Source organism: Anolis sagrei, chromosome 2, assembly GCF_037176765.1.
Source record: "Anolis sagrei isolate rAnoSag1 chromosome 2, rAnoSag1.mat, whole genome shotgun sequence".
NCBI lineage: Eukaryota > Metazoa > Chordata > Lepidosauria > Squamata > Dactyloidae > Anolis > Anolis sagrei.
This window is the reverse complement of record NC_090022.1, coordinates 82,522,069-82,539,696: the sequence shown is the minus strand read 5'-3', so window position 1 is coordinate 82,539,696 and position 17,628 is coordinate 82,522,069. Positions and strand designations below refer to the sequence as shown.

At 38.4% G+C, this 17,628-nt stretch overlaps 1 protein-coding gene across 2 annotated transcripts in view; it reads right to left on the bottom strand.

Annotated features, from left to right (window-relative positions):
* Positions 1-17,628, bottom strand: part of LOC132768984 (LON peptidase N-terminal domain and RING finger protein 1-like) — a 53,388-nt gene that overhangs the window by 11,545 nt on the left and 24,215 nt on the right. For both annotated transcript variants that reach the window (XM_067463665.1, XM_060765507.2), the window contains exons 3-8: positions 15,628-15,750; positions 14,936-15,070; positions 14,654-14,780; positions 13,142-13,256; positions 4,789-4,903; positions 3,739-3,860 (exon numbers count right to left, since the gene is read on the bottom strand). In XM_067463665.1, coding sequence (XP_067319766.1) covers positions 3,739-3,860; positions 4,789-4,903; positions 13,142-13,256; positions 14,654-14,780; positions 14,936-15,070; positions 15,628-15,750 — 737 coding nt within the window. The remainder of the gene's footprint in view (positions 1-3,738; positions 3,861-4,788; positions 4,904-13,141; positions 13,257-14,653; positions 14,781-14,935; positions 15,071-15,627; positions 15,751-17,628) is intronic.

Below are 17,628 nucleotides of genomic sequence, written 5' to 3'. Positions count from 1 at the left end.
TGATTGCACATCCTCAGCATGGACAAGGAGTAATACAAGACAGAAGGAGTTATTTATTTAAGAAAAGGAGAGCAATTAGGATAACCAGAGTTAGTGAAGTCCTAAATAAGGTAACCTTACTGTTTTAAATGACTAATGATTTTGTACTGTGTTGTTGATACTGGTTGTTAACCGCTCTGAGTCACCTGATGGCTGAGAAGAGCAGTATACAAGTGAAGTAAATAAATAAGTAAATGAATGAATGATGGAGAGGAGAGTACTGAAAAGGGTAATGATGGCTGTCTCTGTGATGTCTCGGCCTAGGTTTTACCTCTCTGTTTGTTCCCTGTAGTTGAACTGTTCCATTTTGCCAAGTTTAGGGGAGAAGCTTAGGTTCCCCCTAGAGTCCGAGCTCAGTTGGTGCAGCCCATTCTGACTCAGAGCCAGAATGGGATGGTGATAGAACTTATGGCAGTGTTTCTCAACCTGGGGGTCAGGACCCCTGGGGGGGTCGCGACAGGGTGTTGGAGGGGTCGCCTAAGACCATCAGGATACACAGTATTTTCTGCTGGTCATGGGAGTTCTGTGTGGGAAGTCTGGCCCAATTCTATTGTTGGTGGGGCTCAGAATGCTCTCTGATTGTAGGTGAACTATAAATCCCAGCAATTACAACTCCCAAATGTCAATGTCTATTTCCCCCAAACTCCCAACAGTGATCACATTTGGGCATATTGAGTATTCGTGCCAAGTTTAGTCCAGATCTATCAATGTTGGAGTCCACAGTGCTTTCTAGGTGAACTACAACTCCTAAACTCAAAGCCAATGCTCATTTAACCCTTTCATTATGCTTTGCTGGTCATGGGCATTTTGGTCAATTCCATCGCTGGTGGAGTTCAGAATTTGATTGTAGGTGAACTATAAATCCCAGCAACTACAACTCCCAAGGTCCAGAGAATGAAAATACATCCTGCCTATCAGATATTGATATGATGATTCATAACAGTAGCAAAATTCCAGTTATGAAGTAGCAACGAAAATAATTTTAGGGTTGGGGGTCACCACGACACGAAAAACTGTATTAAAGGGTCGCGGCGTTAGGAAGGTTGAGAACCACTGACTTATGGCATTCATTGTTGGTCATAGCTTATAGATAGCTGCCAGATAGTGTCTGGTCTGGCCTAGCAATTTGAACAGGCCATCCTTATCACATATTTGCCTTATAGATAGATAGATAGTTCATAGATAATAATATTTGCCATAGCATAGTTATATTTGCCTTATAGTTCATATACATGTAATAGAATAGTTATATTTGCCAAAGTTTATAGATTATAGATTAGAATATATTTGCCTTATAGATAGAGAGTTCATAGATAACACGTTTCATAGAATAGTCATATTTGCCAACGTTTATAGATTATAGAATATGCCATAGTTAGTAGTTATATTTACCTCATAGAAATTATAGTTGTTACCTCAGAGTTTATATTTCAGTATTCAAACTGCACTTTTATACTTTGATTATTTAGTAAACAATTGTTGAATTTAATCTTGTTTGTAGAGTTTTATTTTGGGGTAATTACAGTAATTAGGGCATACCGATGGTCACTGGGAAAATAGCCAGACACATTTAGTTTTCTCCCTAATCTTCCCAGTATGCCATCATAGTCTCTAAATATTATGTATCACCTGAAAGATAAGAGCATGCTTCTTTTCTGTATCTGCAAATGGTAGAATTGAAAATGATGGAATCAAGTTACAAGCAAAGTGATTCCTATGAAACATTAGCAAGGACATCCTGAAATTCATTCTAAGAGAGGAAGAGGAAATTATTTTGAAGGAAGTGGATTATTCTTATCTAAAGGTTTTTAAACAGAAATTAAATGAGTACAACTAAGGGATGCTTTAGGGATTGGACTAAATGGCCCTGGGTGGGTACCTTCCAAAAATCAATGTGATACTATGACCTATTTGTATTTCTGAATTGATATGCTTAATGTATTGCTGATTATTTTTTAGCCTGAATGATTTCCTCAGATTTCATGGCTGTCCTTATTCAACAATATATATATCTAATCTATCTATCTATCCTTTAGGGGGTCCTCATAAAGTCTCTTAAGCAGCGGTACTCAACCTGTGAGTGCCCAGGTATTTTGGCCTACAACTTCCAGAAATCCCAGCCAGTTTACCAGCTGTTAGGATTTTGGGGAGTTGAAAGGCCAAAACATCTGGGGACCCACAGGTTGAGAACCACTGCTCTAAGGGTGCATCTACACTGCAGAATTAATGCAGTTTTATACCACTTTAACAACCCTGGCTCAATTTGGTGAAGCACCAGCACTCTATCAGAGAAGGCTAAAGGCAGATCTGGCCAGGGTTGTCCATGCCGTAGTCACCTCTAGACTGGATTACTGTAATGCACTCTACATGGGGCTGCCCTTGAAAATGGCTCAGAAATTCCAGATGGTCCAGCGGGCAGCAGCCAGGTTGTTAACCGGGGCTCCTTACAGGGAGCGGTCAACCCTCCTGTTTAAGGAGCTCCACTGGCTGACATTCATTTTCCGGTCCCAATTCAAGGTGCAGGTTCTCACCTACAAAGCCCTGAATGGTTTGGGAACCGCCTACCTTCATGACTGCATCTCTGTATACGAACCCACACGATCTCTTCAATCATCGGGAGAGGCCCTGCTCACGCTTCCACCTGTATCGCAAGCGCGATTGGTGGGGACGAGAGAGAGGGCCTTTTCGGTGGTGACCCCTCAACTCTGGAACTCACTTCCTAAGGATATCAGGTATGCCCCAACTCTGGCAGTCTTTAGGAGGAGCTTGAAGATGTAGTTGTTCCAGTGTGCCTTCCCAGAATAATGATCCCATAGCACTTTGTCCTCCAAAACACTTTATATTGTTTAGGTCTGCTTGTATGTTTCCACAAACTGCCCCATCACTTTTTCACCCATGTCCAGCATTATTTTTAATTTTAATTACATTTGGCCTACCCATAGATTTTAAAGTGTGTTGTCCTATTGATAATGCTTATGTTATTGTTTTATTGTTTTGTAGTTTTTAAATTGCTGTTTTCTTGTTGTTATTGCTTGTATTGTTGTATTTTGGGCTCGGCCTCATGTAAGCCACCACGAGTCCACTGGGGAGATGGTAGCGGGGTATAAATAAAGTATTATTATTATTATTATTATTATTATTATTATTATTATTTTGCAATACATCCCCATAATTCTTTAGCATTGAGCCATGGCAATTAAAGTGAAGTCAAACTGTACTAGATGCACACAAAGGCATGGTTGCAAACTAATACATTCTGACCTGGGAAGAAATCTCACTAAGTTCAATGAACTTACTTCTAAGTAGACAAATGTGCCAAATAACAGTGAGTTGACATTCCCCCCTTGTTTGGTTAAAAGCTTCCAAAAGAGGAGACTCTATCACACTATGAGGCAGCATATTCCATTATTGAACAGCTCCTACCACCAGGAACATAGGAAACACTTGTGGACAGTAAGAGCTGTTCAACAGTGGCATATGTTGCCTTGAAGCATAGTGGTGTCTCATCTGGAGGTTTTTAAACAAAGACTGGATGGTAATCAGTTGAGAGTGTTTGATTGTGTATTCTTGCATGGCAGAATGGGGTTGGACTAGATGGCTCTTGTGATCGTTTCCAACTCTATGGTTCTATTATTCTGATTCTCCACACTATCACATAAACAAACATTCCACACATTCAATTCCAAATACTCTGTTTACTTGGAAAGTTCAGCCATTTCAGCCTGATGGATCAGTTTCCTTTCTGCCAACTGTGAAGGGAAAACTGCTTTCATGAGCTCTTCCAACAGAACGGTGATGTTATATTTTCCAGCCCTCAGGTACTAGAAGAAATCAGAGATAAAGTTTGTTTCAAACAGAAAATGAAGTTAATTACTGTATATAATTACGCAACTTTACTTACTTACTGAATAAGTAATTATGCATCATGGCATATTTCTTGTTTCCCCCTTTTTTTAAAAAAAAGTCTTGCCATCTGGTAAACCCATCTTAGAAGACAAATTATTCAAAGAAATAAACAGCATGCCTGAACAAGGTCTTCAAAACTCCAGGTGTTGTTATTCTAGGTTTTTTCTCAACAGACCTCTAATCTACACTGCAAAAAATTTACACTTTTCACCTGCAGCAATTGCAACCCATAGGAAATGTTCGGTGGGCTCAACTATTGAATTGAGAAGCTTTGGGTTCAATTGACTCAATTATAAAGGACTAGATTCAGACGCTCTGGGTTATTTAATGGCTGGCTACACAACACATGAAAGATATCAAAGGTTGTGCAAACATTGATTTCTTACAAATTGGTATCTAGTTGGTGAGCATACATCCCAGAAACAAACCCTTCAAAGATCATTGTAAGAATTTACTGGCCTACTCAACTTAAAGGAGTTTGTTATTCTGTGTTCTGTGTATCCTAACTAAATATGCTGCGATTGTTTTCTTTAATCTTTTTCATGTCGTTTAGCTCATGAAACTCCCTTTCAAAGGAGACTTGGAAGGGAGTATCATGAGCTAAACATAACATGAAATAGACTCTGCTTTTTCATTGGCAAGCAGTCTTTCCTCTTCAAATAAAGCTTTAACTGGTTTGGATAGATGGGCATCTGTGGAAGGGTAAGTTAGCCCCCCAGGAGGGCACAGCACATCCTACTGTACTCAACTCCTACAAAGGCAGAATCCAACATCTTCCATTTAGAAACAATTAATTCACACTTGCTGCTGAGTTCATTTGTGAGCCAGATTCCTCTTTCCTACCTCTCGGAGGCTCTGTTTGCAAAGCGGGCAGTTTGGCCGATGGTCTAGGCAGCGCTCCACGCACTCTTTGCAAAATGTGTGTCCACAAGGTGTAGTTACTGGCTCAAAGAACAGGCTGCAGAACAAGCAAAAAAAAAAAAACCATTGCCTATTAGGGAAATGCTGAATTTAAAAACAACAGTGGAAAAATCAGTAACTATATGTTATATCAGCAGATATTTAAAATGCCCCCATCTATGCTGAATAGTAGACTATGGAAATAGTAATTCAAAGAGGAATTTCTCCAAGCTCTTAATATAGAAGTATGTTCCCTGTCCTTTGGGGGGAGTGGAAAGGGAATGTAAGTACAAAGACCAAAAAAAATCCCAGATTTTTGTTTCTGATTTTATATTTGGTTAAAATAAACTAACCTGGAGATTTATTATAAAGTTACCTGGCTATACGAGGAGCTGACAGAAAATATTGTTGGATAAACAAAATGTGCTCCAAAATAAAATTGGAAAGAAGAAATCTGGGACTTTCTTGCCTTTTAAATCGGATTTGATGTGTACTGTATGAATGTAGCAAGAAATGAGAGGAAAGGGGTTCTCGTCTCAAAGACAAGAGAGATCCTAAACAAAAGATCAATTTTCAACTGTCTGGATATCCAATATTTTAAATTAACATCTCTGTATGACTACTATAGGCAATCTAAGGGCTAGTAAATTGGATGCAGCACTAGTCATCGCAAACTGAGCAAACAAATTTACTAGCTGGCTGGATGCCATCTTTTCAGACTCATCGTGGACAATACTGTTCAGGGATTATGAGAGTTACAAAAAAACAACTTTTTCATCTGTAGTGAACACATACAGGTATTTCTTATTCTCCCTTAAAATGAGAATAATATTAATCCCAAAAATCTATAACTATTCATAAAGCAGATTGTAAGCACTACTCCCCTCTGTCCAAAAAACCCTTACATTAGACGATAGGATTCCAAGATTTATATAAGGTAAGAGAAGATAGCTACCATGAAAAAGTCACATCTGTCACTACAAGCTAAAAAATACTGGCAAAAGTGAACACATAACTAATGTCTTATTAATCCTTGGAAGGTCATGACAACTGTGTGCCAGCTCTAACTCATGAACAATAATGAAATAAATATTTCCTTTGCAACAAGTCAGGGAACTTAAGAAGAGCACAGTATCACGCTGTTCTATACTGCACATAGGCTAAAAATTAATTAACACAATTGAGAGGACATAAAGGCAAGTGAAACCATAGACTTGATGAGAGAACCATGTCAGACCCTTTGCTGGTTTACATCTTCAATGAACCACTGCCACTAATACAAACTAAAGGATATTACCTGGTACAACAGGCCATTTTCATGGTGTTATGTATGCTATGCACCATATTTATATCCTGATTATTCCATGAGAGAGGTGTGTGTACACAATCTCCTGCTGCCCTCAAAAAGAATTTTAATATGTTTTTCTATAGAACTTGCCTTCTATTTTGTAACAGCATGAGACAATATAGAATATGTGCCAGACCTTGAAAAGAATTCAGCAGGAGATCAAAGATCTGTCCAATCATTTTAGCTTATAAAAATAATGTCCTTTTATTTAACTGGTGCCTCCTGCCATGAGTGAGTCATTTAAATTTATCCGTGGATTGAAACATCACATGCTTTGAGGGAAAATGCTCACAACATTCAAGGGCAGCACTTTTTTTTTTAATTTAAAAAAATGAAGCATCACTGATGTGGCAGAACTAGAAGAAGTTCACTTTGGACCATAACACCCAGAATTCCCAGTGCCCACTCTGGTTTGAAAAGCATCTGGGAATAATAACAACAACAACAACAACAACAACAATTCATTGGAACTTATGTCACAACTACCACCTGCCAGCAGTAAAGAATTGATAGGATCATAAACCTGTAAAGGTAGTGGAAAATGAACACACAAAAATGCTGTGGGACTTTCAAATCTAGACTTGACAAAGTTTTGGAACACAATACACCAGACATCGTAATTGTGGAAAAGAAAAAAGTTTGAATTATTGATATCGTCATACCAGATGACAGCCAAACTGACAAAAAACAACAGGAGAAACTCAGCCATTATCAGGACCTCAAAATTTCATTTGCTGTGACATACTGTGTTTTTGTGTCAGAATAATAATAATAATTATAATAATAATAATAATAACTTTATTTGTATTCTGCCCTATCTGCCCTAGGGGTCTCAGGGCGGAATACAAATAAAGTTTTATTATAATCCCTAACAGTAATTCTTCCAAGTTCTGAGCCTGATTTGCAATGCCAGATGGCAATGCTCAGACAGTATAATGTATGGAGAGTCTACTGAGTCATCACTCCCAATGGCATTCCAGGCTAAGTACTAGGCTAACTATTATCCTCACCATTGAATCATGTGCCCTCTAGCATTTCTGTAGCATTTGCTGGACACTTCACACTGAGACACTTCACAGAAAGCACCATATTGTCTTCCGACTGCCATAGTGGATGGAAGGAAGTTGCACAAACCAAGCAATGCACTATGGACCAATGCCCAAGTGTATCCATTAAACATGCAAAGACTAAATATTCTACAGAAATGTACCATGATAAATGTATGGCTGGCCTCTAACCCATTGTTTCATGTTTTGCATCAGTGAACCCATCTTAAAATAACAATACCAAGTGTCCACAGGTTATGAATTCATCGTCTGTTTTCAATTAGCACAGACAATTAAAAGAATACAGCAGATATTCAGGAAAGAATTAAAGAGCTTAGGACTATCCTTGGAAGGTCAGGACTAAGGAAAATTAGGAAATGAAAGTGGTAAAGATAAGTTGCTAGCCTGTCTTTTCCACTGTTCTTCAAGTGATCATAAGTGCAAGGTCTGTGCCTGTGTATGACCAAGCAAAGGAGGTACAAAGAATGCCCATATGTGAGACCTTTATAATGAGGAGAAGCATAGCTTGATTAAGGGCAGTGAGGCCATAAAACTCCAAAATCAGGAAACTACATCATTTACAATATTTCTCCTTATTCATGGATGACCAAAAATACTTTTTAAAACTTTTTTTATCAAGAACAACAGTGGGAACTAATAAGGGAAAAGGAATGGGAAGGAAAATGCTTGTAAAACAAACAGTATCAGCTAGATGGGAGATGTCTTGCTATGTGTAGAACATGAAGCAGAAGTAGAGAAATGACTACCACAGCATCCAGTTTGGAGAGTATGGTATAGGCTACCATCAAAATCTTAGCTAGCTTGAAGATCCCAAACAAATGTTGACCTATGTCTGTTATGCCCATGACCACAATGAAGGACAAATATATTCACTTGTAACTTGTCCTAATAATAGCATGACAGGAATTATTCCATGAAATAAAATACTTGATCAAAGAAGAATCAATACAGACATTGGAACTAGGTTCATATTAGTGGCTACAGATTTCTGAACTCAGAATACATTAACCATGTGCCAAATGTATTCATTTTTATTCATTCACCATAATGTTTTGACTGCTCATAATAACAGTGTACAAGGCTAGATACCTGAGGACAACAAATTGCACTCTGATCTGTTAAGTAGGGTTAGGCCTGGTTAGTACTTGGATAAGGAACTGCCAGAGGATATGTTTTAGGCTATAGTTGAGAAAGCAGCAAGTGAAAAGTCACATGTCTTTACTCAAAGGACTGATTAGCAATAGTCTAGGGGTTGTTAAGTACCTCATTGAGGGGTTTTGGAATTTGAAGCTGACACATTAAAGCTTTCTACAAGGTGCCAAGTATACTCTTAGTTATTCAAAAAAGTCCTTAGATGGCCAATGTGTCTGTGACATTAAACAGATTGTTCTGCATCCAACAAATCATCAACTTATTCATTTAATGTTAAGACAACAGAAGGGCACAGAATGATCTCCGATAGACCAGATGAGAATATGATGCCCAAGGCCCAATACTTGATAAAACTGTCTTCTCATTCTGAGTTTCAAGGTTCAAAAAGAAATGGCTGCATTATGAAAAAGGGGAGATCACAGTTCAATCCTTATGAATCAACTAAAAATATATTCTCCATGTGGTATAACAGAATTTACTTCTAGAAAATAATGTGCAGCACTGAAATCTCAGATATTCGGAGACACTATTAAAAATCACCATAAGCAGCAGCTGCTTTTTCCACCTGTTCTATGTGGAATTCTTCATCAGGTCTTTTCCCATGCTGACATCTATTCTCCATAGCCGTAATTAGAGTTCCCTGGCACACCATCAAGTAATATTCCTTAACTCTCAGGCCACTAAATGCTAATCAAGGTGGCCAACTGAAACATTCACACCAAACTCCAACAGACAACAGTTCTTTCTCCCACCCTAAACAAGATATAAAAACCCAATTTTCCAACCTCTGAGGATGCCTGCCATAGATGCAGGCAAAATGTCAGGAGAGAATGCTAGAACATGGCCATACAGCCCAAAAAACCTACAAAACCCAGTGATTCCTGCCATGAAAGCTTTCGACAATATATTTCCTTAATTAAAGTTTGTATGGATGATCCCCAATTACCAGTTTGTTAATTCAATAATGACATCCCTAATTACACTTACAAATCCTTCCTTATAACCCTCATTTTGGCAAGGCTTGAAGGTTAAGCCATTAAATCCTGACACATAGAGAGATCAACTCCATCGGTATTATTCACCTCTATTTCTTTACATTATTTCCTTGACTGATAAGGAAAGGATAAGATGAAGAAAAAAATGATCTTAAGCTTTTAAATTGTCACCTAGGTGGATCCATGTGTTCTAGTCCCACACAGAGACCTTTCTCAGAAGACATAATTGTGCTTCTGGGAAATGCACAGAAAGGTGTTGCATAGTTGACATTTTAGCTGGTAAAATAACTGGTATGCTGTAACGAGGGCAGATATCAATTCAATTATTACAAAGTTCATACACACTACACATACTGCATATTGATCGCTCCTCATCCTCTAGAGGAGAGATAAAAACCATATAGCTCCTGGACAACATGTATTTTTGAAGCTCCTATCATCTCAATGTCCCTGCCAGAAAAAGGAGAATTGTCATTCTTGGAAGCTACCAGGGGTGGCAATTCTTTTAAAGCAAGGCATTGCCACTCATCTTGTCTTGCCGTAACCCTTCCCTTCACTCAAGAAAAGATTTTTACAAAGCCCTGAGCAGATTTCAGGCACTGGTTTTATTTATGGGGCTGGCAGGACTGCACAGACCCCCTAATCTCCTTGAGTTTTCCCAATCCTACTCTACTGAACAGAAGGAAAATACATGTGCAACATACACATTACATCTGAACAGATGACAACAAAATTTGAATGTCATGCTCTGACTGAAATATACTGGCATGTCAACAATTTTCTGGGAATCTATTCTAATTTTGGACACATATTATTTGTAGTGGGGGAATGGCCAACAGGCAAGATGCCTCCTCCCTCATCACCATCCAATAAATATTGCATAATCTTCTTTAAAAGGAGAAAAGAGGTTACAAAACAACTACACAGCCACTGCAGGGACAGTGAAGTGAATCACTATGAAATCTAATCAACTAGCTCAATTCAAAAAGGCTAAGGCACAGCAAGGGAAGATGGACCCCACACAAGCTATTAGGTAAGACAGACAAAGGAGCCTTTTGTTAAAATTTGGATGTAAATAGGATTGCATAACAAGACATAATCAGTTCACTATTATCCTTTTTTTGTACTCTAGCTTCAAAAACTAACACCAAGTTGGTTGTATCTGGACCAATGTTACAATGAATTATTATCCTATGAATACCTACAACACACACATACACACATGTTCCCTCCTGAACACACACACACCCTCTCTCTCACTCTCTCTCTTAAGAAGAAGAAGGAATACCATGAAAGCTGGACTCAAAAAAGATCTCAGCTTTTCCTCTGAAAAAAACAAACTTTCAAATAAAATAAATCACCAAAACATTATAGAATCAGAGAGAACAGTTGTATAACTGTTCTAGGTACTGGCATATTGAACTGAATAATGATCTTAATTTTGAAACATGCCCTCTGGTGTTGTACTTTGACTGATTTCTCAGTCATGCATCCCGTCACTTTATTACGTTGTGTCCTGCCAACCAATCCTGTCAGGTCTTAACAAATGCATATCTCCCTTCTATCTGCAACCCTCTTGGCATGAAGGATTGTGCGGATGTTTATCATCACATGGGCACCGTTAACCATTTTCAGTTGCACACTTTAATGGGCTCCCTTATTCCTGCTCTACCTGCTCCTTCAGACCAGGCTGGCAGTCAGTCACGTGTGAAAAGTACACCACATGTCTGTTCTGCTAATTTTTTTATATGTAAGACAGAATGGAATAGGAAATGTTGACTAATGTGAGGCTGTAGTAAGCACAAAATCTCTCTTCTACTTCTCATCTCAATGTGCATGAAAAATCGCATAAATCAAAGGCAGAATTTTCCTATGCCTATTAACTGTGGAAGTCTGTGACAGTCAGGTTCTGAAACTTTGGTCCTCCAAGTGTTTTGGGATTCCCAATTTAGCCAATGGTCAGGGATTCTGGAATCTATAATTTAAAATATCTGGGGGACTAAAGGTTAAGAATAATTGTATTAGGTTGAAGTTAGAATATAAGTAATCACTTCTGAAAACCTTTTAAATAAATTATTACTGTTTTTGAAATGTATAAATAAGTATTGTTACACAGTCAGTTCACACAGACAAAACTATCTTAAATACAAGATTCAGGAAAACAGGGAGTTACTTTCTACAAATAGAAACTATATCCCTTAATTGATTTTTACTGAAGTTTTAATAATTCATGTTTTAATAGTTTGGTTTTAATTGTCATTGTTTATTTTATGTGGTATAGCATTGACTTGCTGCCTGTTGTAAGGCCACCTTGAGTTCCCATTGGGGTGAGAAAGGCAGGATATAAATATGGCAAATAAATAAATAAAATACCGACAGGATGAGGCAGCATAACTTTCTTTTTTTTAATGCACACCATTCAGTTGGTTGAAGATGTAGCGGAGCGCTAGTGGTCTCGTTCGAGAGGCAGGAGTATAAAGTTTTGTCCTGACACAGTTCAGTCATTATCATGCGTTGGAACAGTGAGGAGCGTTGAGGCCTACTTTTCAAATGGATTTGGAGTGGCTGGCCCGCTCTCCAGATTTGGCCCCTTGTGATTTTTTTCTATGGGGTTTTTTGAAATCCCGTGTTTATGTGAACCGTCCAAGGACCCTACAAGATTTGAAGACCAACATCCAGGAAGAAATTGCCAACATAAATGGCTGCTATGCTGGCAAGAGTCATAACAAACGCCAGAAATCGGTTTACTCAGTGTATGGAGAATGAAGAATAGGGGACGTCACCTATTTAATTTGATCTTCAAAACTACGTAAAACAAAACTTTAGGTATGCGCCTACATTATAAAAAAAATAAAAAATTCTGATTCATACAATGGGTTTTATTAAATTTTGAAAAAAGGAAGTTATGCTGCCTCATCCTGTGGTTATTTCTGTCACCATGAAATCATAACTTAAAAAAATTAAAGCTGTGAGATGGAGTGAAGTATACAGTGTTTTTATGATAATATATTCTAAATGGTAAAAATACACTGAGACATCATAGGATACAGTACTTTGAAGCACCATCTCTAATACAGCATGTGTTTTTTTTTTCCTTGTGTCAGGAGTGACTTGAGAAATTGAAAGTCACTTCTGGTGTGAGAGAATTGGCCATTTGCAAGGACGTTGCCCAGAGGACGCCTGGATGTTTTGATGTTTTGCCATCCTTGTGGAAGCCTTCTCTCATGTCCTCGCATGAGGAGCTGGAGCTGACAGAGGGAGCTCATCCATGCTTTCCCCAGATTCGAACCTCCGACCTGTCAGTCTTCAGTCCTGCCAGCACAAGAGTTTAACCCACTGCGCCACCATTAGCAGAACATTACTACAATTGCAGTCCAATGTACACTTATCATAGACCTCCCTTCTCGAGTAATGTGGTGTAGTACTTTATTTTTTTAAAAGAAGCAAAGGAAGTTGAAGTTCGGAAATAAAGTAAATATGGCATGTTTCTCAAAGTTTCTGATCTCCCCCACCCCTTGTTTTAAAACATTTAGAGAAAAAAGTTCCTCTCCATGGCTTCAAACTGCCAATTTTTACACTTTATGTCTGACACATTCAACTTCCCTCTTTTGGATGGTGTGTCGAAAATTAAGCCATTGACTCAAAGTTTTCACATGAGACTAAGAAATTGAATTCCTTTTACCTCCCCCCCCCCCCCCAAAGCAGCCTGACCTGCCATTCTGTTACAAACTGACCGTATGCAAAGAGAGCATTCCAAATCTGAGGTACTCAAGAGGTCCCTGAAATCTGGTTGGACGTCCCAGGTAGACTTCACTCTTGTAGTATCTGTTGATGCTCCCTCCTCCAAATCTATTTAGCAATAGGAAAGAGCAAGAGAAGGCTTTTGAACATCACACACTGGCCAGATTCTAACTGTATCCCATCTTAATCCATGATCTGTGTATTTACACTGCTTTGTACATTACCATTTGAGATACAGACAGATTCAGACAGAAACAAGGTCACAGATCTGGCAGAAGGAATTCATAATGTCTGCATTCACACAGATTAGCACCCTAGGGCCAAAGTGGATTCATGTTATATTATACTTGACTGGCAAGTGAAATTGCATTTTTAAGGGCCACTTAACACTATAAATGTTTTATTTAGTTGTGTGTATCTACAGTTTTCTGTAACACATGGGTCTGTACATGGTAGTCATTCATTCTGGATCTGTAGTAAGCGTGATACAACGACGTACCCTGATTTGCCCCCGCATAATATATGAAATGACCTGAAGAGGCATGCAGAAATGCATGAAAAATACTTAGTAAATTGCCCTCTGAAAACAATGAACAATAAGGGCAACAAGGGTTACTAGTCATCAGAAGTAGATACTACTTTTGGTATTGAAAAAGTTTGCTTCTCCAAACTTTTGGGTGTGGAACACAAGTAGGATGGTACTGTTGCACCCCTGCCCTGCTTCTGAATATATCAAATACATCCAGTTGACTCCTATGGGAACACAAAGCTAAAAGTAGGTAGGTTTTTGTATTAACCTAGCACTGCTTTTCTGGGCTTTAGCAACATATTCCACTTGGACCACTTTTACCTGTAGAACATGCCAATAGTTCAAATATATACTGAAGCTCAGAAGGCTGACCCTACTAGGGAAAAAGTAAAGCAAGCTGCTTCAGGTGACACTATGAGACAGAGGAGACAAATAAAAGCAGAAATGGTGCAGAAAGATTTCTCAAAGTATTGGCTCTTGCTGCCAGGGAAAGAAGTTCCACTACTATGGCCATCACTGATACAATACTGGAAATTTAGCATAATGGAAGCAGCAATTAACAAGCACTTCACTATTTTTATTTTCAAGTTTTAACAATTTTCTTCTTGCTATGAAAAAGTAAAACATATGTGATGCAAAATGTGCATGTGAACAACATTTTCTCCCCAGGAAACAGTCTTTTCTGTTCAAAAATGCTGCTTACTCTAAAGAAAATACATTTTTCTGCATAACACAGCCCCATGCAAGTTTTATGCAGAATACGTTCCAATTGTCACACATTCTTATCTGTGCAGGGTTTCCTAATATTCTGTACTTAATATGCCACAGTTATATGTAATATACCACAATCACATACTGAATTCAGTTCAGTGCAAGAGATCTAAAGAAGAGTCTTCGATGTACTTTTTTCCAAAAAAAAAAAAATAACAGCCTAATTTACACACAATATGATCTATAGACATTTTGTTATGCTCACCTTCTTCCTTCTTTACGGAAAAGCCTGAAATTGAGGTTTTCCTCAGGCATTCTGGCACAGTATATGTTGCCTGGTTGTCACCAGTTCCAAGTTCCTCCAGACAAGTTTCCCTTTTATTCTTCAAATCCTACTTATAAAGAAAATTATTGATGGGTTAAACACTGATTTTCTAGAACATACCGAGATGTAGACAGAATAGGATGGATGGGTGGGAAGAAGGCATGCAAAAAAGACGACATTAATTTTAAAAACTTTGTATATGTACTGCTTCGTGTTGCTTACCTGTAAAGATTCTTCTTCAAAAGGTGCAAGTAACGCCAGCTGTTTTCCTGAGTTAGACCCTTTCAAGCTCTGACTCACATCACTCTTCAGCTCCACTACAGTGCCTGGAAGAGGGGAGGCACCATTTGTGGAAATCTGGGAACAAGAAAATGCATGATTTTATTTTTGATTGAAGAAAGCTGTTAGGTTGATTTGATTTCTAAATAACACGAGAGATGATGACAGCAATACCTCTCTAACCCCGTCTCTCAGACAAATATTTTAAGCAAATGCAGATTTCATTGGGTTGTAAAACCAAGTTTCAACTTTTTTCACTGAGCAAACCATTCCTGGCAGCTGTTTAACAATAAGACCAATAAAATATGCATGCAAGTAAAACAAAAGGCAACCACAGAAGCTTATTAATATGGACTTATCACAAGCCAGATATAATTTTGTTCAGCAGTAGTAATACGCACTTTTTAAAATATCATGAAAAGACAAGTGCCCACCCCCTAATTCATAACAGTACATTATTTTAAACTGAGTCTGTGAGTTTTGTGACAGATGAAAAAAATACAAACAATATTTGTTTTAAGAAAATTAAACATATACAACCTACATATACAACACAGGAAAACTCAAGTAAATCAGCTGTAAACCTAGAACAAAGGTCTGTTTAATTTGGGACTGAATGGCCATTGAGCATTTACCCTTTCTATCTCATGCTGAGCAGCATGAAAATTGGAATTCAGTGTAAGACAATGTTGGAACTGCAGCAGAGCTTCAGATTGTTTCCCCATTTCCAGGAGCACCTTCCCCTTCCTTAAAAAGCCCTGCAAAAAAAGCAAACATATTGTTTTCACCAGGGGCTTTAGTTTTCTTCACTTTTCATACTAATGTGAGAAATATTAATGTGTCAAAAGTTCTAGGTTCAATCTCCACCTTTTCCAGCTAGAACTCAGAAAAATTCCTGCCTGAAACTCTAGAGAGATACTTCCAGCGACTGCGGGCAATGCAGAGAAAGATGCAGAGACTTTATCAGTAATTGTTATAGTTCCCAGGTATCCAAAGTGTTCAGTTAGTGCGCTAGGTAGCAGGTATTTTATTTATCCTGTCAGAAGCAAATCAAGGGTACAGTTGTAATACATTTAAAAACACAAACAAAATTTAAAAACTTGATATTATACTAAATGTCTTTTGACCAGTAGCTGGCCACTTGGAGTGCCTCTGGTGTTGCTATAAGAAGGTCTTCCATTGTGCATGTGGCAGGGCTCAGACTGCATTGTAATAAGTGGTCTGTGGTTTGCTCTTCTCCACACTCGCATGTCGTGGACTCCATTTTCTGGCCCCATTTCTTAAGGTTGGCTCTGCACCTTGTGGTCCCAGAGCACAGTCTGTTCAGTGTTTCCAAGTTGCTCAGTCTTCTGTGTGCCCAGGAGGAAGTTTCTCATTCAGTATCAGCCATGGGTCAAGGTGCTAATCAGCTTTTGTATGATATTATTTCTAGCACCCGCTTTTTATTTTTTAATAGTTTGTATTAAGAATTTTTTGATACAATGATAAAAAATAGGTGGGGGGAGAAAGGAGAAATGAAGGGGGGGAATGGGTAGGGTTGAGGGGGGTGGTGATAGGGTTAGGGTAAAAAGAGGGAGGAGACGATCAAACCAGTTCATACTCTAGGAAATTCATAATGTCAAAAAAAATTCTATCCATTCTTCTTTTTGTGATCTCATGTCTTGCATCCATTTTCTCACATACACTATCCTTGCAGCAGTTGTAATATATGTAAATAGTTTGTCTTCATTGGTGTTCCATTGTGTTTTGGTCATTCCTAAAAGAAAGTATTCTAGTTGAAATGAAAGTTTCTTTTTAAAAAAATGTTGGCAGATCTCGTGGATCTCTTTCCAGAAGTATTTTGCTGCTTCACAAGTCCACCACATGTGTATAAAAGATTCCTCACATTTCCTACCCTTCCAACATTGGTAATTTGTATATTTGGTAAATTTAGCAATCTTCTTTGGTGTCATGTACTATTGGTACATCATCTTTGTCCAAATGCATATGTATAATTTATTTTCCTGTTCCAAATTGACTCCCAATCCTCCAGTGGTATGGGCCTTCCTATATCTTTGGCCCATTTCACCATGCAGTGTTTGATTTGTTCTTTCTCAGCATCCTCTTTTTTATTGATAGTCAAGCAGTGCTTCTTGTAAGTCAGAGCACGATCCACAGTAGCTCTCAAGTATTTTGGTATGCTACAATGCTCCAGTGGGATTCCTTCCCAGGTAATCCTCAGAGCTTGAGATGCTTGTCTGTTCTTAAGGTGAAAAGCACACATCTGTGTTTTAGATGGATTAGGAATCAGCTGGTTTTCCCTGTGATAAACAGTAAAAGAACCTAAAGCTTTGGAGAGCTTCTATACAACCATTTCAAAGCTCCCTGCAGGGGCGGTGATGGCACGATCATCAGCTAGAACTCAGATGAAACTCTGGCAGTGTCTGATTATTTGTGTAAATGTTAAATACTGATGGAGCAAGCACGTTCCTGAGGCAGGCCATTCTTCTGTTTTCACCCTCTGTTTCTCTGGCCCTGGAATTGAACAGAAAAGCTCCTGTTTTGCAGCAGATTTCCTATGAAATAGCTGAGATGGTAGTCCTTTGTGATATTATAAGTTTTTATTGGGAGAAGGCAATGATTTACAGTGTCATAGG